General features: G+C 35.6%; 1 protein-coding gene across 18 annotated transcripts in view; it reads right to left on the bottom strand.

Moving 5' to 3' along the window:
* The window catches only part of KDM4C (lysine demethylase 4C), a 435,403-nt gene that overhangs the window by 281,518 nt on the left and 130,188 nt on the right, over positions 1 to 23,697 (bottom strand). For all 18 annotated transcript variants that reach the window (XM_078436862.2, XM_078436854.2, XM_078436853.2 and 15 more), the window contains one exon: positions 21,926 to 22,063. In XM_078436862.2, coding sequence (XP_078292988.1) covers positions 21,926 to 22,063 — 138 coding nt within the window. The remainder of the gene's footprint in view (positions 1 to 21,925; positions 22,064 to 23,697) is intronic.

Below are 23,697 nucleotides of genomic sequence, written 5' to 3'. Positions count from 1 at the left end.
AGCAGTAAAAAAGCTTGTAACTTTCCTAAACTAAAAAGTACCTCATAATTCTACCATTCTAGGTACTTTCAGAATGTTAATTTTGAAAACAAAGTTAAATTAACTCCAAAATTTCATATCTGTGGCCCATTCTCATACGTAAAAATCCTTACAACATAGAAAAATATGTTAGCAAAATCAAAAACATACCCAAAGAAATCTGAATAATTCTTATGTTTTTTTAATGTCAAAAAGCAGCCATAAATTAGTCCAATACCTCTTCATTCCTCATTATAAACATTAATTTTACCAAAAGTATATGGCACATCATAAGGGTATTATTACAAGGGACCAGGGAATAATATACTCTTTTCTCACTTTCTTAGACAAACCTACTTGGAATAGGAAAATTAGAAATGTTATAAACAAAGATAAGAACTGGGTTCTGAACTGCAAATAAAGACAATGGGATAAAATTCAAATAGAAAAGGAGAAAGTGTGGTTGCTCCTAAAAGAGTTCTTAGCATCCTGACCTTTAATTTATTACCTGTACACAACTATTATGCTATCTTTTTTTCCTACATTCAACAAGTAATATGTTAAATTGAATATTGCACAAACTGGACATCAGCTGGCCTCAGGGCATGTCAGATACAGTCATTTGTTTTTAGTAGTAACTGTATAAATTTTCATATGGGAATTTAACAATTCTGTTTATAAACATTATCATAATAAAGTAAAAGTTGCCCAATTTTCCCCAAGTGTTAGCTTCACTGATAAGAAGGAAGGAAAGGAAGAAAAGAAGACAGGAAGGAAGGCAGACAGGCAGACAGGCAGGTTGTCAGGGCACCTTCAGAAGTGAGACAGCTCTGCCCACCCACAAGGGAAGGTTACGGCCACTGACCCACACCTTCATGAGGAGGTGCCAAATAATTACCTGCCTCTCACCAATCCCACTGGAAAGCACTTTGAATATGACATGTATTCTTCCCCAGTTAGCACAAAGCATGGACTAAAAACGAATATGCTTCATAAAAATCCATTTTGCAAACTTGAGCCTAAGACAGTTCATTAGATTCCACAAATGTTGCATTACATTACAATAAATGTGTGTTTCACAATATGCTTTAAGAATACCTAAACAGTTGTGTGTGTGTTTTTAAAGTTTTAAACCAATTTGCTTGCATTTAAATTTTAATACTAGGGAAACATTTTCATGCCAGAATTTTTATTTTTCAATTCATATCCTTGGGCAGTTAATTTTAAAAGAATACAATCAAACTATATTACCTACTAAGAAATCTGTACATTTATTTTTCCCAGTATGAGTGCTGATGTTTTGTTTATTTGAAAACAGAGAAGTTAAACTGTCAGTTACTGAACTAAAGTTGTATCTCAAGCATTTCAACCTTCACATTCCATTTCTTTTCAGAGGAAGGACTGAAATAGCTAGTATTTTGTTTTTTATTTTTGTTTTGTTAAATTTCTCAACATACTGAAAATATCCACTGGTTTGCAATAATATAGAAAGTTATCATATGAAAAAAGTCCAAAAACAGAATTCATAATTCTTGAAACATCAATAGTAGAAATGTTGGTGAGAACATGTATTCTTTCCTTCTTATTTCTATATCAAAATTAGTACAAAAAGAAAGGTAAGAATACTACTATAATTCACAGGGAATATACACATATACCTCTGAGGGCAACTACCAGTTTGGAAGGTACTACTACATGTTATCCTGGTTAGAATCAAATTAATAGGAAAGAAACACCTCCTCTCCTAAAGAGAAATGTCTTTGGACTACTGCAAAACAAAAATTAGTTATCACACAAAGCTGTACATATACACAATCTATCTCTCCTTACAGTCTACTGATAAGCTTATGCCCAAGCCTATTACCCTTCAGCTAGAAAAGGGGCCAATCTTGTACATGGGTTTTCTGTACCTTCAACATACTCCATTCACATATATTAAAGTTTTTCTGTTTTGATCTGCTGTGTTTGGCTATGGTATCTGTGTTCCTTCTGCAGTGAATTCTAGGATGGCCAGGGCTCCTATAACTCTTCCTCAGAGAACAGTAGCTCACAGGGCAGTGCAAGGAGTGCAAGCACTAAATGTTCCCATGTACTCTGCAGAACAACCCCAGAAGACAGACAGGAGGCCTATTAACCTGCACGTGAGGGGTCAAGAATGCTGCCTGCCACAGCTGAGACTCACAGTACACAGTGTTCATCAAATGGGGAAGAAGTGGCACAATTCTTGGAAAATGGCTATAAAGAAGTGAGAGATGGCAAGAAAGGAAGAGTTGGAGTGAGTGGGGTTGGAGGAGGAATAAGGCTGACAGGTCACAGGAAAGCACGGTGCAGTCCCTTCCCCACGCTGCATGCACCTTGAGAAAACCTATTCTCAAAGGTCACCTTTCACCTGCCCATCCTGTCCCAATTTCCTGAGGAAAACCTGGAAAAAAGAAGGATCAGCTGACACGGAATTTCAGGACCAGGTTCCCACCTTACTCATTCACAGACTTTTACACTAGAAACCTGATCCAGAGCCCCAACAAAAGCTGGGAAGAGACACTGAAGAAGAGTCACAGCACTTAAAAGCTCAGAGCTGGAGAGAGGGGTTTGGGTTGGGTTGAGGTTTCCTCTCTCCAGGGACAGTGTCCAGCCCCTGCCACCTCCCTCCCTCAGCCGCTGTGAGCCTATGCATGACCAGAAGCAGCCAGCTAGGTCAAGCAGTTTCATATATTTATGAACATTTTTCAAATACCTCAAAAAAAAAACCTCCACAACAACAACAATTTTTTTTTTTAATTAGGAACCCAAGATCTAATAAATTATTTTAGAGATCCAGGACATTTGTCAAATCCTTGCTTTTGCTTGAAGTATGAACATCTGTATACAACTACTAACATTACTAAACATACCTGCACAGGTAGGAAGTAAAATGTACCATGAGAAGAATGGGCATGACTTTCAACTATTTGACACTATTAATTCTAAAATTCCCTAATAGACTTATTTACTTTCTTAATCAGGATATGCAATACATCAAAATCATTAACTTACCAGCTCACAGTCATCACTCCAGATATTATATACAGTTATATGCACTCAGGGATTATTGATATTTACACTCCTCTTTGAAGCTGAAAACAAGTAATTTACCCAAAGCCTCAAATCTAGTCAAGTATGTATACCCTGATCTATCAAATTCTTCATCTTGGATATTTTCTGAAGCTACTGCTCTTGCCTTTTTGCCTCCATTTTAAAAGCACTTCACCAACAGATGTACACTTAATTTTAAGTAAATTCAGTACTCTGAAATCCATAACTACATGCAAGATACAATAAGACAGTTCTTTTTAAAAACAAACATAATTTTTTAACTGTGCATGTAATACTCAGTTGCTGGAGAAATAATAAAGAAAACTGCAATCCTGTCAAAGATGACGATGTTAAAATTTAATGAATACCTTTCTATAATTCAGAATGCATGTGTACTTTCAAACATAAAAAGGAAACATCCTATTTTGTAACAAGCTTTTAATCCTTGACAGTATATTATAAATGCCTGCCTATATTGATACTTACACACCTGTGTCATTTTTCATGCTGATCAGCACATCATGGATGGATGTCCTGTAATTTATTCAACCATCCCAGAGTGTTGGACATTTACTTACTACCAATTTTTCAAGTTTCATAATCAACACTGTAAGGACTATCCAAATAAATATGCCTTCATGCAACTTTCTCATGTTTTCCACAGGACAAATTCCCATATGTAGATTGCATGGTCACAGGACACATTTATTTCCAAGGATGATGGCGTGGGCATCCTGTAGATTGTATTAATTTGCATAGGCATTAACAACAGTGGATGTTTTCATTTGTCTCCTTAGCCAGTGAGAGGTTAGAAACAGCACTCACCTTTTTGCACTCCTATGACTAACAAGATTAGATTAAGGTTATGTGACCTTAATGTGATTATTATGTGATTATTAGCTTACTATATTTCTTCTTTGATGAATTGCCTTTTACCCAGTTTTTCTACTTTAAATGTGGACTGAATCTCAACTGCACCCATTTCTCCTTGTAAGATGGGGGTAGTAATACTACCTATCTTATACAACAGTTGTAAAAATTAGATGAATTAGCATAAGTGAAGTTTTATACCTGACACAAAATAAAGACTCATTGGATATTAGCCATTGTAATTACTAATGAATTAAGACTCAGCAGTTCTTTATATATTCAAGTGGCAATGCTTCTCAAACCTGACCACTAAAGCACACCTAATGGCAGAGAAACACTCATAGTCTCATGACATCGAAAAGTGCCAACCAGCATCTCAGAAGTACCAAATTTCCTTAAAATATCCAGCTTTATTTTAAATATTCTTGTAAATTTTACATTCTGCCCTAAATTATATCAATATTTGACTAAATATGTTTTCAACTAATTTGCTATTAAGTAACATTTAGGAATTAATTACAACTACAGCCTAATAAGGATAGTAATCCACTGTTTTTTCATGTAACTCAAGTGGTATGCAAGTGGTACTTGTTTATTTAGTTTGCAGTTTTTCCAAATGCAGTTCAAATCTCACAGTCTTTTCCTTCATGGTATCCACCAATGGTATCCCCCTTGGAAAAACCCTCCTCAACCCAAGGATCAAATAAATATTATCTTACATTGTCTTTCATTATGTTTTACATGAATTATTTCTGCTATATAAAATTTTGTTTTGATGTGACAGAAATCTCATTTCCCCTTTCTTGCCATCCATCTTCACCCTCTTTCGCTCTGTCAAATGTACCCTAAACTACTGACGCTTTTAAAATGTGAGCACATTCTTAGCTACTCTTCACTAAATGACTTAGTGCTATATTAAAAATACAAATGAAAACATACTTTTGAGTTTTAAATTTTTTTAAGATCTTCTTTTTAACTAGTCTCTACACCTAACATGGGGTTCAAACTTACAACCCCAAGATCAAAAGTCACATGCTCTACTGACTGAGCCAGCCAAGCACCCCTGTGTTTTAATTTATTATTTTCTGAAATAATTCAGAAAATAATTTATTTTATTCCAAAGGCTTTTTATTCTACTCTAATTTATATTGCTATTTCATCTTATATAATTTTCCCAAGGTGTTTCACCTCATTTTTATTTACATGTTTATATTTTTACTTAAAATTATATATATTTAAGGTGTATTATTTTATTTTTATGCAAAAAAAATTGAAGAGCATTCTATAATTTTGGACACAGCATTTAATAGAAGAAATCTTTGAAACATGTGATGGTGGCAAAGATCCATCTGATTTTTCATGGCCACTACTGAATATCTTGAATTTGTAAAATAAAAATTCTATCCCTAATATACACCAATGCCAATCGGTGTGCTATGCTAGATCAGATAGTTATGACATGGCCAGATTAATGAGCTGCAGGAGTAAAGAAATGTGTTGATTGAACTCTCAAGCCTTTTTGATCCACAGTAGAGACAGCAAGTGTTGATCTTTGCACCACTCCATCCTCTCTTCCCCACCTGTATATGTATATCTGCTCTTTTAGCCATAGCCACAAAATCAAGGACATGCTTCCACAAATGCAAAGCTAGAGTTGGACCAAGAGCAAACTCTTTTCCTTTGCATGTACATATACAGCAAATTAAATAATTACATTTTTTACTTACAAACACCTTCAAGTAGCTTTTTGCATTTTCAAAATGTTTCATGTTCTTGTTTTATTTTACAAAGGAGGTCAGTTAAAAAAAAAAAAAGAACAAAACAAGGGATATTTTAGAACAGCTGTCTCAGCATTTGAATTTTTCTCCCAGTAGTACAGTTTCTATCTCTCTTAAATGACTAACTCAATAAAAAATTTATTCCAATACTAGAATCCTTTAGTATGCTCTGGACTCAGCCCAAATGAAAACCAAAGAATAAATATTTTGACCTATTTAAAGTCCCTCAGAACCCAGATGATAAGAATGCATTCCCACATTGGGTACCTCCACAGTTTATTCTGAAGTAGTTGACAGCATGGCTGGTATGTGTTTCACTGGTACCTGTCCAATAATGATAGTATATCAGAACTGCACCCACCAAAAGTGTCATCACAAAACAAGGCATCTTGGCTTACAACTAGTTCCTAGGGCACGTCTGGGAAGCAAAATGCAGGAATGCACTGACGTACTGCCACAGCACAGTTTGTCATAATAGGGATCCCAAATTGCTTTTAAAATTTATAAATGTCAACACCTCATGAGAGAGAGAAGAAAAACTTATTGCATGCCGTGTAGCAGTCATTAATCCAGTAACTTATAATAATTACCTCCTTCAGTGCTTACAACTAGCCTATAATGTAGTATTATTATACCAACTTATATATCTCTTGCCTAAAATGATACTACCTGTAAGTGGCCTACCAAGGTTTCAAGCTCAGGCAATCTAAATTAAGTGTTTTTTTCTTCACAAGTAAATGCCACTTACTGTCCCCAGTTAAGCTCCTTACCTTCACTTTCCAAAAAGCTTAGCAAAGAGCTAGTTCAGCAGGTCTGCACTCAGGAGAATACTCTCTCCCTAAATGTTTAGTAGAAGCTCCCATTTCTAAAAAGACTACCTCCTCACCCAGGAAGCTCATGGATATGTTCTGCCTCCATTTCCTTGTAAATAAGAGGATAATGACATGACAGGATCTAGGTTGGATCCTTCAATGGAAGCCCTTTCCCAGCTATACCCCATTCAAATCCACCTCACTGTGGAAGAATGAGACCTGGGAGATCTTGCACATACTGCTACTTATAAGCTCGTAAATTTCTGCCAATAAATTTTACTTTATTTTTGCACTATGTATGTATATGAGCACACATTGCTCCTTTGCCCAGCAACCACACTATATAACAACATATAGGGACCAAATCCATGAACAGCTTGCAATAGACTTAGGTACATTATACATTTATTTCACAAGGAAAAGCACTTCAATTTGATGATATTTTAGGCTAACTGCACACACTTCCTATACATAAAATGAGCATTTCAAGAAACAACTAATCTAGGAGGAATATAAACAATATTACAAATATCACTCACTATCCTAAGTTACATTCATTTTTACCACCTTCTATTCCATATAAAACATATCAGTTACAAATTTATAATCAATGAATATCTTCAATGACTCCATTTGTCAAATTAGGTCAAATGCTATGAGGGCAACCCACTCCTGTCAAAAGACTTTGCAGGAAAAGAATTTGTGCAGAGACACTGCCATCTGCTGGCTAATGATAACACACTGTCCATGAATCTCAAATTTGAGAACAAAAGTAATGAAATACATTAATATTTAAGCACCACTGTCCATGATACAATTTACAGAGTCTAATAGTGAGTTTTGATTATATGGGAATGATAAACACACACACTGTACATGTTTTAGCAAAAGCCAATATGCAATTTCAGGCTCTTTTACTACAACAAATACAGAACATTATATTCAATCTGCAAATAGTTTCAAAGCAAATTTCCACTTTAATTCTTTCAGCAATTTTTTGAATAATGTATGTCAATGCTGTTTATTTACATTTTAGATTCAATAAGGAATATTACCTCAATCAGAGATCACTTAGTAACCACAGGATAAACTTTTAAATGCTTTAAAAGTATTCTGAGCATGTATAGACACATATATTACTCTCCTCCCCTATAATGAAATTTTGGTTACAAACTAAATATCTTAAAGAACATAAATTTCAGAACATCTCTATCCTGTGCCTATAAAACATACTTATACATTAGTTTAGACCTCTCTATATAAACACTCTTGAAAACTATAAAAATAATTTTACTGGATTTTAAAAAGCACAGAGTAAGACATAAAAACAGCCTTGAAAAAAAAAATTCCACCAACACAGAAGTAGAGTGCATAAGAGGTGAGGGTCCCTGTATTATAAATCCCAAATTCATTCCACTGGCTATAGGCCATCATAATTAACCGTTTGTATCCTTCCATTTCTTTTTCTATTTACATATTCTTAGGATAGTTTAAAAAATGTTTTTTTTAAAGATAGCTTCACACTATAGAATATACTTGTCACTTTGATTTTTACTTTATAATATATTGTGAAGATCTTTGTCACATCAGTACATATAGATTTACCCCATTGTTTTTAACAGCTATACAGTAGAGATGTTCTAAAAATCTAGTCACCCCTAGTAACAATATTTTCACACTAGTGTAATGAGAGCAGTACTATAAATATCCTTGTGGAACTGGCCACAAGAACGGTTTTAGAATCCTTGACCTAAGTCATAAATCCGATACTGTTTCCAGGAAATAAAATACACATCACACATAATAAACAAATACTCTGCAGCATACGCATAGTTTTTATTTCTGCAAACTAACATTTAGAAGCAACTTGATTTTAAAGCTCACATGAGTCTACAACTGTACACAATAACAATCCAAATTATGTAATGTATTTGTAAAAATATGTACTGCCAACACTTTTCAGTGACTCAAAGAGAAATAATTAAAAACCGAAAGCTAAACCTATACAGAGGGAAAAATGCACATTATATATTCATGAAAAACACTGAGTATTCACATTTTTAACTATTTAAAAATATTCACCCTCCATTAAAAAACCATCGAAAGCTCACAAAAATTGTGAGCATGTAACCCTAAGAATAACACACTTACAACCATACAGCATCCCAGTGATCTTTCCTCTTTATACGACACTTCCTTTATACCACTGAATCCCCAACTGAATATACAAATAACTCTATAAATAGCACATTTCCTTGAAGTTCAACCTTCCTCATTTGTGTTCAGTAATCCATACAACTCCAATGATTAGTTCTGCTTTGGGCTTAAGCCATAACATACAAATGGCATAAATAGGCAAACTTTTTCCTCCTTTCACTTAGCTATAAATTTATTCTGAATGTTTATTAATGAACAACACAACCACAAACACCCTAGCTATCATCAGGTTCCTTCCTGTTAAATTTACTGAAGCACATACTCTACTGTCTGCACATCTCCACACACGTTTTGTAAAACCATAGATCTATGGACTGAAACTGATTTTTAATAAGCTTTTCCCCCCTTGCAAACTGCTCAGTCCCAAAAGTCTATCACCCTCTGTTAAATGTGTAGCTTAGTGCATGAACGGATAATCTACAGTTGTGCTTTGACTTTCTGTTGAACATCCATTTCCCTCTGTGTCCAATTTCTATTTCCCCAAGACTGAAGTTTCCTTACCCTTTGGTTTCCCAGCTTTTGACTCAAGTCAAGACCATTGTACTTGGCATGGGTTTGGTTTCATAGCTATTATATCTGGGAATGGCAGGCAGAGAAACATTTTCTCTGTCTTTGCTTCAGAGAAATCCACTGAAGCAGAAGGCCTAGAACTGCTAATTTACTCACTGAGGATCACTTTGTCCCTAGATTCTATTGAGTGACTGAGACAACAGGCAGCTGGGAGCTGGACTCATGACATCCACTGAAAAAAATTCTTTCCATTGTTGTGCCTATTTGGCTTCTTCCTGTGGAGTTTCATAAATAAGAAACACCATTCATTTACTTCAAAGCTGAGTAATTAGAAAGTCTAAGAAAATACACTGGATTCAATCTGTTAGTATGTCAATAAGTTCCAGAAGGTAAATGGAGAAAATAAAGGGGGGAGGGGGGGACGGCTGGGAGGAGGAAAAAGCTCTCTTATAATGAAATCAACACAAACTACATTATTTAAGTCTAATAATAAAACTAAACTTTTCATGTGGCCATTGAAACTCTAAGTTTATAAACTTCCCAACCTCAAAATGTTTCTTTGAAAACACAGTGGATTGCACAGTCCAAATTTGCTTGATACGTAACCACATCAGTTATTTGGTAATTGAGTATGGACTTTAGTTTCTCCACTGCACAATTCAAAGAGTGCATACTTTCAGTAATATAGATCTGAATTTCCAACTCCTTTTCTTCATTTTCACATATGCTGTCTGACTGGCAGATCTCCAGTACCAACAAAAAGTAAAGTTTAACAGGAACTGAACAAGAATCTGTGCTCAGCACCAACATTTATCAATCCAGCACTGAGTGGCTGAATAAATCACAAACTGATTTAGCTTTGTCACAGACACAGTTCACCTCAATAGCACCAGAAAACACATCTGTATAGTAATTGAGCAAAAACACACAATGAATTGATCATAAAGAGACTATACCACAGAAATACCTTCTAAGACGTACTCCATGGACATTTACTGTATAAAGCAAACGTATGCACAAATCTAAGAACAGCAATTTATCTAGTAAGATATCTTGGTCATACTTACTCAAACTAAACGTTTTAGGGCTCAGGATTCAGCATTAATTATGATGGTCAGGGGTGTAGGAAGCATCAAAACTCAGGAAAACCTCTCCAACATTCTTTCTAATCAAATGTGAAATACTTAAGCATGAAATACATTTTCTAAAAATTATGACCTTGTATCTAAATGGATGTCATTTTAGAGACATAATCTAGACATTTAAGAACTTTTAACATTCAACATCAAGTATCTTACCAGAGCCACTTAGGGGGAAAATACATAACAGAGAAGAGTTTCACACAGGAGCTAAGGAAGGTTTGAATACTGTCTTCTTAGAAATTGCTTCCTTCACTGTCCCTTCAATCCCCTTCCAAGACAGCCTCCAATGTGTGTCGTTAGTGGCAAATTAATGTTGCACTTGTTCTTCAACTCAACTCTAGCAAACCCCCAAAATAGAAAAGTTTGCATTTGACTTTTTAAATATAGATGGTACATGCTCTTTGGTTGTTTGCTTTTTAGAATGATATAAAATTAAGGGGTATTTAAGCACCATCTGCTCTCTTGCAACAATGGGCAATAATTTCCTGATTGTCTTACTTCATGTGTGTGTTTTAAATCTAGAGTATCCTTTATGATTACTACAGTTGATATTTTCTTATTTTATGTAGCCTTTGTTGCCTATGTATTCTTGCCCGTTTATATGTACAAACCAGGCTGGGTTTTATCCCCACTTTGTGCCATTCCTATTTCAAATATTTCATTATCACAGAATCGTTGACAAAAGTCATTTAGTTACTTTTTCCTGCCATGTATTCCAAATTCACTGGGATAATTCTTTATTAGGCCAAAGACTTGCAATTCTAAAGGAACTTATTAAAATTTATATGACCGATCCAATCCTTCAAATATGAGAACACAGTTGCAAATGCTGTTATTTGAAAAAACAGAAACAATGATGGCATTAACTATCTTCCAATATGAACTGTGGTGAAATAAACTGAGATGGTGGGGCAGGCGGGGCCCGTCAACAAAGACAGGGCTAGAAACGTGAGAGTGCACCAGGTCCACCTTGCCGTCTGCTCTGCATGGAGGGAATGGAAATAGAGCAGTGAACTAAGGCATTCATTTTCAAAGTCCTGATTTGTTAACAAGATCTGTGCAATGAACTTTCATGCACTGCTGTGGTTCTATGATGCCCCTCAGAAAAAAATCCACTGCAAACCACCTGTCATACTCTATTGGGACAAGCTAGAAGATATTTCTAATAAATGTCTACACTCTAAAAATGTTTTACTGGCATACATGAAAAATACATTAAAAGGAAAGACATTAAAAGGGAAGGCATTAGAAAACAATGTGCACAATATTAACCAAATGTGTGTGGATTTTTAAAAAGATATAAACATATGCTGATATTTTTGAAGGGATATGCAAGTTATTCACAGGAAGGGATTAGAAGGGGTCATAAAATATTTTTCTGTACTCTAATTGTTTTTTTAATATATGCACATGTATTTTTTTTATTTTTATACACTTTAACAAGGAGTATTTAAATAGTAATGTTAACAGTCATAGTGATTTCCTTTCAAATAATTTTCTGTAAAATTAAAAGGATTCTAGTACATGGACACACCATAATTTATTCAATGATTCCCATTTGTCATTAGACATTTTAGTTTTAATTTAATTTTTGCTAATAAAAATTGTACTATGACAATCATCTTCGTCAATGAACTTTTGCATACATTTCTGATTATTTCCTAGGAGTATAAGAATGGGTCAGCAGCATGGAGATGTCGATGGCTATTGATACATACTACCTACCTGCTTTTTGGGAATGCTTACACTGATGACACTACCACCTAACAGAAGTGCAGAGTGCCCACTCTAGCAATGACATTCTCATGAGCAATGGGAATTTTCCTTTTCTCTTTAATAATATGATAAGAAAAAGAAATCATTCACTATTACTTTGAATAATATAGAGGTTTGAGCAATTTTTCAATTTTATTTACCTGCAAAGAAACAGGTTTCATGCTATTTTAATAATCATCAGAACCATCCAATTTTTTAAAAATTAATACTTAAAGGATGACCCAGAGTATACATTCCCAAGAACTAGAAATACTCGACCAAGAATCACTAGAATTATTACTAGGCCTTATAAAAATATCTGTTATGAAATTTAGAAAGTTGCTGGAAACTACCTATTTTTGTATCTTAACTCAAATAAAAACCTGGAGTATATGAAAGCCATGTGTGGACTATAGTCAAATTTAGCAGGAATCTCTAATACCCATGATGGGTTTTATTTCCAGGGATTTACAACACATGGTTTTTCCAATTCCACATGGAGCCCAAGAGCTACAGTATGGTTTTGAAGACGTAAGCAACAGCCCCTCCAGAGACCACCCCCTCAGCAGTCTGGCCCACAGAACCCCAAGCACTACTGGGTGATGTCACTTCTTTTCATACTTCCCTCATGTTGGCAGACAGTGAAAGTGAATGGGTGTGAGAAATCAGTAGAAGTATATAAAGCAATCCTTCTGTCCAGCCTGCTGCTAGCACTTATTCTGCAAATACTATCTCCACAGCCATGACTTCTCAACGCCTCAGGCCTAAACTCCACCAGCCTTCTCCAAATTAGTATCAGAGAGTTCCCAGACTTAGAAATGACCCATTATGGATCGCTTTTTTAAAATGTTTTCAGTGAGAAAGACACAGTGCTAGATGACTATCCCAGCTACACCGCCATCCTCATCACAGGGCTGATGAGGCCAGGGTCAAAGCCCTTCTGATGGGTAGGGAAAATGTGGTTCACAGAGGCAGGTTACACAGAACCAGAATTCTAACACAGGTCTGTGTGACTGGGTTGCTTTTTGTTTACCCGCACTCAAATTAGCCATCAAAACTCTTATTAGGGATGGAAGTGCTACACAGATGGAGCAATGAACCCCTGCATCTCTGACAATGTTATGAAAAATGAAACACTGGATTGCTCTTTCTAGACTTTGATTTTCAACACAAGCATTTCAGCTCTCTCATCTGGTGTCCAAAGAATAGACTTTAGGTCTGGTCCCCTTATGACTACAGGCTGCAGGTGTCAGTGATTACTTGTGCCCATCTGGAGAGACAAGCCTCCTAACACTCTCTGAGGGCAAGTTGGCATTTTCCTCTGTCTCCACCAACCCAATCTTCCTTTCTATTGGACCAGGAACTGGCCCACTAAACTGACTCATCATCACTGGACAAAGAAACAGATTTCCCTTAGATCAGTCAGGCCCACCACTGAGCCAAGGTCAATTCCCCAAACTGGAATGTTGTAAAAAAGATGCACACGTCTACCAGTTCTCATCACAACTCTTCAAGGCTCCTTACATATTTACTTGCATTTATTTCTCATAATAACTATGAAGAAGCTATAATCTCCATTACACATATGAGAAAAGGGAGATTTGTACAAGTTAGTTACATACTGACTCCAATCACACAGCCAGTAAAAAGAAAAGTCAGAATTCTAATCAGTGCAACTAACCCCTGAACTTGTTGTATCCCTTCACCACTACATATCAATGCTTCCTTTCTACAGGAAGAAAATGAAGCTCAGCACAATTACACACACAGCCTGAGAGATTCAAGACAAACTGTATTACTCCCCAGAGGGTCTACCACCCCCACACCCTGTGTCACCTCCCTGGAGTGTGATTCAGACAGCGCAATCCTATGTGATCGCAGAACCTTAAGAACTGCTTCAGCTGTATTTCTAATTAAGTATTTTGAAAGGAGATGTAAGATATAATTAATTTTATAAAACTAACTTTGATATTATCACATGCTAAACTTAACACATGCTAAATTTTTCTTCCTTAAGATGTTCTAGACTTTCCTAAAGATTAAAAAATAATAGCAATAATAGTGAAATATATGTATACATGCTATGCAACCTTCATCCGCTGTCCCCCAAACTACTGATATGTATGATTACAAGACAGACAATTCCCCAATATTAAGATTTCATTTCTTCATATTTTTAAATGACATTATAACTCTAAGTTGAAATTTCCCTTACTTAACCATTTACTCACTGCTCAACTCAAAAGTATAATAAAAATCAAAATATCAAACAATAAGGACACATAAAGCCATCATAAAAATTGCACTCAACAGCATAAGCAAGAAGACATACAACTATTGATACTGCCCTATTTAAATGCAGCACATGGAAAAATGCAAACTGATTACTATAAATAAAATACAAAAAATAATGCCTGGAAGAATTAGCTATAAGCACTAAACTTTGTATATTGTGCCACAAAGAATTATTTAGTGCTGTAAACTAACATGTTGGAAATCATCCAGAAGACACTCTTGTTTTGTCTTCCTTGTTTTAGAAAGAGGCAAAAACTATTACTGGCCATAGCTTGTAGGGGATAAAATTATAGTAAATTAAAAATAATAGTCATGGCTAACCAAGGGAGAAAATTAAGACTTGGCTTCTTTATGAGACTTTTTCAGGGTCTGCCTAACTGGGGACACTTTTCCTCTTTGAATTGGCTAATACTCTGATTCTTCTAATTGCAAAGGTGTAGAACTATTAGAACAATAATAGGAAATAATCACAGGATTCATCACCCATTCTTTATTCCCTTTGATATTTATACCAATACTTATTCAGCTATATATTTTCATTACTTTCAGCTTTCTGCCTGAATATGGTCCCTGGTGCTGCCACACAGAGTGCTCCCAGGGGCTTGTGGGAAATTTCTACACTACAGTTATGACCAGCAGTTAGAAAGAAGAGTGTTCTATCACCTTGCTCAGAGCAGAGGGAGGATAGATTGTGGATCCACAGATTAAAGTCTAATTATACCCACTGACCTAAGTGATATCCCATTAAAACTTTCTTTTGATTCAAAGAGGTCACATCAAATGATCAAGTAAGCAGTACTCCCATACCAAAGCTTCAAATTGGGCATCTGCACATACTGCTCTTGTTGCATCAGCAGAGAAGCGTATCTCAAAGGAAAGGGAACAATGACTTGGATTGGTATGCCTTATTTAAGAAGTCCCAATTCACACTTAGCTCTTCCACCAGGAAACAAACATTCCTAAGTACTCCTTTAACTAGCTTTTTCTTAAAATTACCACATTTTATCAAAAGACTTAAACTAAGGCCTGAAAAACAGATAATACAAGGGTGCCTGGGTGATTCAGTCAGTTAAGGCATCTGACTCTAACCATTTATTCATTGCTCATACTCAAGTATAATAAAAGTCAAAATATCAAATAATAATAATAATAAGAGACAAATAAACCCATCATAAAAATTGCACTCGACAGTGTAAACAAAAAGGCATACTATTCGGCTCAGGTAATGATCTGGTCATGAGATCCAGCCCCGCAAAGGGGTCCTTGCTATGCATGGAGCCTGCTTGGGATTCTCTCTCTCCCTCTTTCTCTGCCCATCCCCAGCTCACACATGCGCTCTCTCCCTCTCAAAATAAACTAAAACTTAATAACAACAACAACAACAACAACCAAAAAAAAAAACCAGATAATACCTTGATTTCAGTTTAGCAACTAAACATCAGTGTCATAAACCATATACCTCAACTCCCCAAATCCAGCAAATTTAAGTTAGTAATAAATCAAACTGGGCTCCCTAGTTCTGAGGACTCAAGTCCCAGATATCTCCCCTACAGACACAATATATACTAATCAACTGACTTTCTACTATACTACTTGAAGTCTCAGATTTTCTGAATCTCACAATTCAACACTTTATCAGAATAAAATGAGGGATATAATATGAATATTTTCTTTCTTAATACTTATTCCAGATATATAAGTACTAATTCCCCAGTCAGAGTACAAGCTCCAAAGGACATGCCTTCATATGATTCTGTTTCTCTACATGGTATTTTGTACTCTATGTTGCACTACCAAGACCCAGTAAATGGAAACAAAATAGAGGTAAAAAGAAAAAAAAATGGAGAAAATCTCTGGGCTCACAAAGTTCATATTATATATGCCACATCAGATAGCCAAAATTAGAATGCAGGGACTGTGAGTCTACATTTTCCTTCTTTCACGTGCTCTAATAATAGAGAAATCTCGTGATCTAAAGCATAATAAAATATAACATAGGGACTAACCATTAAAATGATTTCTGATTGTTTTAAAAAAGACTGCCCAAGATTAAAGATTTTTTGGAAGGATTCTACCTGATTTAAGAAGAGTGAAATCTAATTTTAGAAAAGGACTGAAATAGGGGCACCTGGTGGCTTAGTCAGTTAAGCATCCGACTTCAGATCAGGTCATGATCTCACGGTTCATGGGTTCGAGCCCCACATGGGTCTTTGTGCTAAAGGCTCAGAGCCTGGATCCTGCTTCAGGTTCTGTGTTTCCCTCTCTCTCTGCCCCTCCCCAACTCATGCTCTGTCTCTCTGACTCTTGAAAATAAATAAACATTTAAAAAATCTTAATAAAAAAAACCTGAAATATGAAATGGAATGAAGCCATATCACAGCTCTTGTATGTAAGACAATAATCAAAATCCCTTCTAGATTAAAGGGAAATCAACTTCAAAATTCTATCTTTTTAAACTTGCTGAAACATTTGAGGATTCAAATGTCAAAATGCTTTAAAATTATATTGTGAAGTAATGTTCCTGAAGTTCATGAGAGAACATTCCCAGATCTGCGGTGCAATTTTTCAAATTTCTGGCATATCATGTTAGTAGATTATCACTTAAAATAAAATTGATTTAAAATAAGAAGTATCATTTTGAAGCCACCAACTATTATCTTTCCTCCCAAGAAGATAACATTATTTACCATGCCATAGATAAGTTTCTCACACTGCACACATGGTCATAAATACACTACTGACGGTGTAGGCCAGATATGACTGTCTCCAAGACAATGATTCTTTTTTACTCAAGAAAATCAGTACAGTAAATAACTTTTCTTCCCTTCAAGACAATCACAGTGCTTGAGGCTGCTGCAACACAAAAACAAAATATCTTCACAAATGTCTCCAAACAGTCAAGCTGAAAATCTAAGCCAAAGTTTCATTTAACAGCCTGTCAGTTTTTTGATGTGAAGCTAATGAATGCAGTGGCAAACAAATCCATCAAACCTAACATCAAAACAACTGCACTTCATCCTACCAAACGGAAAAATGAAATACAACCTGCAGGCCAGCTCTTTGATCCAGCCTAGCCAGGAAGCGGACAAGTGCCACCACAGCTGCCACACAGAAGTAACCATGGACTCCATTTAACCACAGGAGAGAACGATCCAGAAATGGGAAACATTCATCTCAAATATGCACCAAAATTTTCTTTCAATTGCTAAAGCATTTCATAGTTTTAAATCTCTACCAGAAAAAAATGTAGCATTTTACACTAGATCACTCTGATGTTCAAACCGATAAAGATGCCTAAAATAACTAACGATGGTATGTTCCACTCATACTTCAGTTTTGAAAATGGAGGTTTATTAAAAGCCCTTCTGTTCTTTATGAAAGCTCCCTAAAGACAAAGAAAACATGCCCATCTTCTTTGTACAAACATGTAGCACAATCCTGTTGCAAAGGAGGAACTCACCAAGCACTCTCTGAAGCTGAACTCTGCCTAAGCCAGTAGGCAAATGGGCATGTAGCAACCTAGAACAATCCTCTCAATTCTTCTTCGGTGAAAACCTTACCTCTGAACAATGAAATGGGGGAAAATTACATAACCCCCTTCTTAGGTAGGTGAGCTCTCTTAAAGGCAAAGCCCTTCTGTTCTGGAGTATCATACAGGATTTTTCTGAATAAAATCACTAATATCTCCAAAATTATCAGTGAGCCTGGGGTTATCTTTTCAAAACCTAGTGTTTTGGTGTATTTTTCAATTAAATATAGGATTTTGTAAAGTTCTTTCCTAAGTTGTCAAATTAGAAATATTGGTTTGTAATATGTAAAATATAACCAGAACAGACCCCACATTCTGCACCACGTTAACTTCTGTCCCACAAAGGGACACTGTTGGGAGTTTTTACATACCCATATGAACCCAATGTGACAGGTAAAGAAGAACTTATTGCACCTAGTGCTTCCACTAGGAAAAAGCATGCCATTATTTTTTTTAATTATCTGTCCCCCGCAAAAAGCATAACTCATCATCACTTGTGAATAACTATTTCTTAATAGCTATCATTTAGAATAAACTGGATATGGCAAAGAATTAAGGCAAAAATTTGTTAAAGAATTAATTTTGGGCACCCTCAAAGCCACAAGTCTTTTAAGTGCAGTTTATAATTAATCCATTATACATTTGTCCTTAAAAAAAAAAAAACATAAAAACTAACTGCCTAATGCACAAATTTTCCCGAGACTAAAAGCTACACACGCATGCATGGACAGCATGCACATACACATGATACAAGAGTGTGTAAAGAAACAGCTTTGGAGATCAATAAAAATGTGTCAGATAAATTATAAAGACACCAACATATGCACAAAAATGCCATCACAGCATCCTACAATATAAGATAATTTATTTTTCTGAGAATAGCCAAGATAATATTAAAATTGAGGGGTATAATTTAAGAAAGCATAAGTATGTTTTAGTGAAACATTCAAAACTGTATCCATTACAATTTAGCTTCCAGTTTTTTGTTGTTGTTTAAATAACCTTGTTTTTCACTTCATTTTATTTATTCTTTAAGTTTATTTTATTTATTTATTTTGAGAGAGGGAGAGGCAGAGAGAAATGGAGAGAGAGAATCCCAAGGAGGCTCCATGCTTGTTAGCACAGAGCCAGACCCGGGGCTCAATCTCATGAACCATGAGGTCATGACCTGAGCCAAAATCAAGGTCAGATACTCAACCGACTGAGCCACCCAAGGTGCCCCTAGTTTCCAGTTTTTATGCAGAATAACTAAATTAGTTACATCTACTCAAAGTAGATTCTTAATATATCACCATGTCAATTATTAATTGGAACTCCGTGGTAGACAGAATATTGCCCCCACCTTCGCACCCCTACTCCCAACAACAAAGACATCCATGTCCTATTCCCTATAATTTGTAAATATGTCATCTTATATGACAAAAGGGATTTTGTGGACTGCCTGCTCTGAAATGTAGAAGACCACCTGGAAGGACATGAGAGATATCTCTAGGAGCAAAGACCTGGCTGACAGGCAGCAAAAAAATGGGAATTCAGTCCTACAACTGTAAGGAACCAAATTCAGCCAACAATCTGAGCAAGGGAATGGATTCTTCACTAGAATCCCAGTTAGAAATGTAGCCCTGCAAACACCCTGATTTTTGCTTAGTGAAACTAATATCAGACATACAACCTACAGAGATGGTAAGTGAGTATTGTTTTAAATCACTACTTTTATGGCAATTTGCTCCAGTAGCAATAGAAAACAAATACATTTCTCAGAGCAGCACCACCTCACCAAAATAAGGGTGGAGACAACACCTAAAAACATCTCAAACACATGCAATCTAGTGCACTATTTACCCAAAACTGCAGTATAGCCATTGAACAATTTTGTACCTAGCAAAATTCCAGAACCAAGACAGTCATATTCCTTAACTAAATTGAATGATACAAATCAATGCAGCATGAATGGATATCCACATACCCAAGGTTTTCTTCCTCTCATAACAGATCTATGGGTGGAGAGGTATTTCTAATTTATATAGGAAGGAACAAACAAAATAAACAATTTTCCTAATGATATATGACTAGCCAGAAGAAAAGTTGGGCCTTAGATCCCTGCTTCCTCCACCACAGCACACTACTTCTTACAGTCCCACAATCCTAGGCTCTGTCAGCTGGGATTTCAGAGGACCACTGCCCACCTCTCTTACTTGGTCACACCCCAGTCCCATTCTACATTAACAAAGAAATGTGGAAACCCACCCAGGACATTTTAGCCTTGAGGAGAAACTAATCTGGCCAATACCGTGAACTAGATCTGAAACTCAGAGTAAACAAGCACCAGCTAATTTTCTGATAACCGAACAGCTGTGATAGCTGACTTACTCTGTCAATGATTAAAACTGCAAACCACAGGGGCACCTGGGTGGCTGAGTTGGTTAAGCATCCGACTTCAGCTCAGGTCATGATCTCGCGGTTTGTGGATTTAAGCCCCACATTGGGCTCTGTGCTAACAGCTCGGAGCCTGAAGCCTGCTCCAGATTCTGTGTCTCCATCTCTCTCTGCCCCTCCCCCACTCACGGCTCTGTCTCCCAAAAATGAATAAATGTTAAAAAAAAATTGTTAATAAAAAAAATAATGCAAACCATAAAATAGTATACCTTGCTATTACTATGGGTGTATGGCTCTGTTTCAATGTAGATCCAAGCACTACCTCTCTGTGAAAACACTGCAGGTAGCTGGCCAAGGTACATACACTGAGTTTCCTATTTTTTTTATTAGGTTTATTATAATATGAAGGATCCATAATGGGAAGAAGTAGTTCAGTTCTGTTCCTTTCTAAATTACCCCTCATAAATAGAAATTACTCAGAACAGAAAAAGTCGTCTAATAGCAGGAGCTTTCCTTTTTTCATAAATCCATACAAATGGTTCCTAGGCTGCCAAAGGGCTCTACTTTTATTTTAATATATTATGTAATTTTCTAAATACACATGTAAATCAAACCTGGTGTTCTTTTCCCTGAATATATTTCTAAGTTCACAATGGTTCCACATACAAGCTTTATCAATGTGGAATGAAAAACACTCACTTATACCATGCAGTGGCCAAGATACAGCCACATAAGCTGTTATGTCATTTTCCACTAAATCTGTGTCAATTTTACACACTCCGTAAAATACACAGTTTCATTCATAGCTGCCCTCTGCCAGCCTATACCCTTGCCTTCAAAGCCATAGGAAAGAAAGCAACTTAATGTAAGCCACCATCTCTTTGAAGATGTCCTCTATTTAACACCACAGGGGGAAATTAATTAAATTTAATGGAAGTTGTTTCTTGTGAATGAAAATACACAGTATGTGAACTAAATTAAATATACTGAGCAGGAAATGCAAAAGTCTGTACAAATGCAACATAAAGACACATTTCTTATTAAAGTATATTCTGCATTACTTTCAAGAAATTTATTTCTGCACTAAGGGAAGTTTTAATCATTTCTTCTTACTACCCTCCCTCAACCTCTTACTATAATTTTTACAGACATTTTCATCTATAAGTAGTTGTTTTCTAAGCCATGGAACTAAATTCCATATTTAGTTAGGTAAAGACTTGGCTCTTTACCTAACATGGAGCCACAGGGAGCCACTGGGAAATCTCACAAAAAAATAATTGGTGGCTTTAAGAAAGGAAGCAAACATCAGTTGCATAAAATTACCTCTCAAAGTAAACTTCTCCACAAAAATCTCAAAACAGAAAACTATAGCTACAAATGATAACACATGCCATGTAAAACAAATATATCTAGTCTGAAAATAAATTACCATGGTGCGAGGCACACAGTATCAATGAAGGGAAAAAAAGTGCTGCATATGATCTTAGATTTCCCACCACAATAACCAGAATACACATTTAATTTATGCCTTATTTTTGAGGCATAACTTACCAATTTAGCAACCTTCCCATAGTCAATCCATCTGACTGTAGCAAAATTTGTAGATTCTGCACAGTTGAAACCATGATTAAAACCAGCATGGTAGCCATATGGAAAAGTAATCATAAATTCTCCAGCCTCCTGAGTGATCTGCAGGGTACAAAACATATAATATTTTCAATTATCAGACTTTCCAAATTGCAAAGACAATTAAAATATATTTCCTATTTAAAAAAAAGAAAAAAAATGCCATGATATCAGAGCTATCTAGTATAAAAGAAGTTCCCCCAGATCTTTATCCAATCCTTCAATAGTTTTTCAGGAAACTTTAAAGACTTTTCTAAACAGGGTGTGACCTTCTGGCAATGTAATTCCCTCATTCAATCCATAATCAAAGATATTTTATTTTATTTGAAGCTGTCTTTAAGTTATCCAAGTAAATTTGTTCATATTAGCAATCAATGTGCATATTTTTAATACTTTAAAAAATCATGTTACTGGAGTTATTTCACAGGACATATTTTGACTGATGTTTGTTAGAGCTAAAAAAAAAAACTTCAATAATGCATGCTCAACAGGCTTTACTATTAATTCTATTGCTAAAGAGTTGGTGGTATTCACCAAATTATTCTTCCATAATATTCAGAAAACATTTAATTAACTGTGTTCCATTTAATAGTAAAATTTCTATCAAAGAATTATTCAAATATGTATGTGTAAGTGCATCTTCAAATATAATTAAAGTAACTTGAATAAACCAGTCAGAGATTAAAGACCAACATGAAAAATATACTTATTCCACTCCTATTTATTAGGCTAAAGACATGGCTTTCTATAATTACCAAAACACACAAAATACACCATGAGCTATAGAAAAATAGTAAAACAAAATTTTTTGGTGTTTTTTTTTTAATTTACCTATACTATTATGGACTATCAAATTTATTATCCATGGTTCATTTTCAGTCCTAAAATGTTGAGAAATTAATATGTGGGTATGTACATGTATGTAAACATTCAGGAGGCATACTGTATAAATAAATAACAGTTGTATACAATGCAACTCGGTTGCCATTTTAGGGATGCTAAAATGTTGTAAAAGTATTTTCTTTCCCAACAATCCTGAAATTTATCTCATCATCTTCTCCCCCATGACAGCCCAGCAGGTGTTCTATTGCAATGAGCAGCAACTCAGTTGCCACCTGGCAGGCAGAGAATGGCTATCAGTGTTCAACATGGTTCCGGTTCCATCATTTTGAGCCACATGAGAACACAGCCTGGTTCTCTCCTTTCCTGGTCTCACTGAATTTCATTAATTATAATTGTGCTTGGAAACTAGGCACTTCCCTGTACTTTGTGATAAAACAAAACTCACCCTGATCACCTGTTTATAACCCTACATAGATGGGGGAAGAGGGTGCAGCTGCTGCCTTTGGGATAAGGAGACTATCTTCACTGCTCCACTGAATGCCACCTACAATCTTTTTCTACTCTACCTAGAAAATCTTGCTCTTGCCATGTTGAAAAAGAGCACCTGTTCCTATTGAATGGGACTCTAAATTTTATGCTTCTGTATAATTTCTAGAAACAGGTCAGTCCCAGTTTACCAAAATATAAGGCTAATTAACTGCCTTTGGTGTAATATACAGGTCAGAAAATAGAGTAACAGAAAAGAATAAGTCCCTTTTATTATAAAACTAAACAATCACCACAATTCCATATAATGAAGGAAGTTGAAAAGTGCACATGATCTAAAAGCATACATTATGTTTATTAAATACTTT

Source organism: Panthera onca, chromosome D4, assembly GCF_046562875.1.
Source record: "Panthera onca isolate mPanOnc1 chromosome D4, mPanOnc1 haplotype 2, whole genome shotgun sequence".
NCBI classification, from domain to species: domain Eukaryota; kingdom Metazoa; phylum Chordata; class Mammalia; order Carnivora; family Felidae; genus Panthera; species Panthera onca.
Note: the sequence above shows the minus strand (reverse complement) of the source record. Positions and strands in the feature narration are given on the sequence as shown.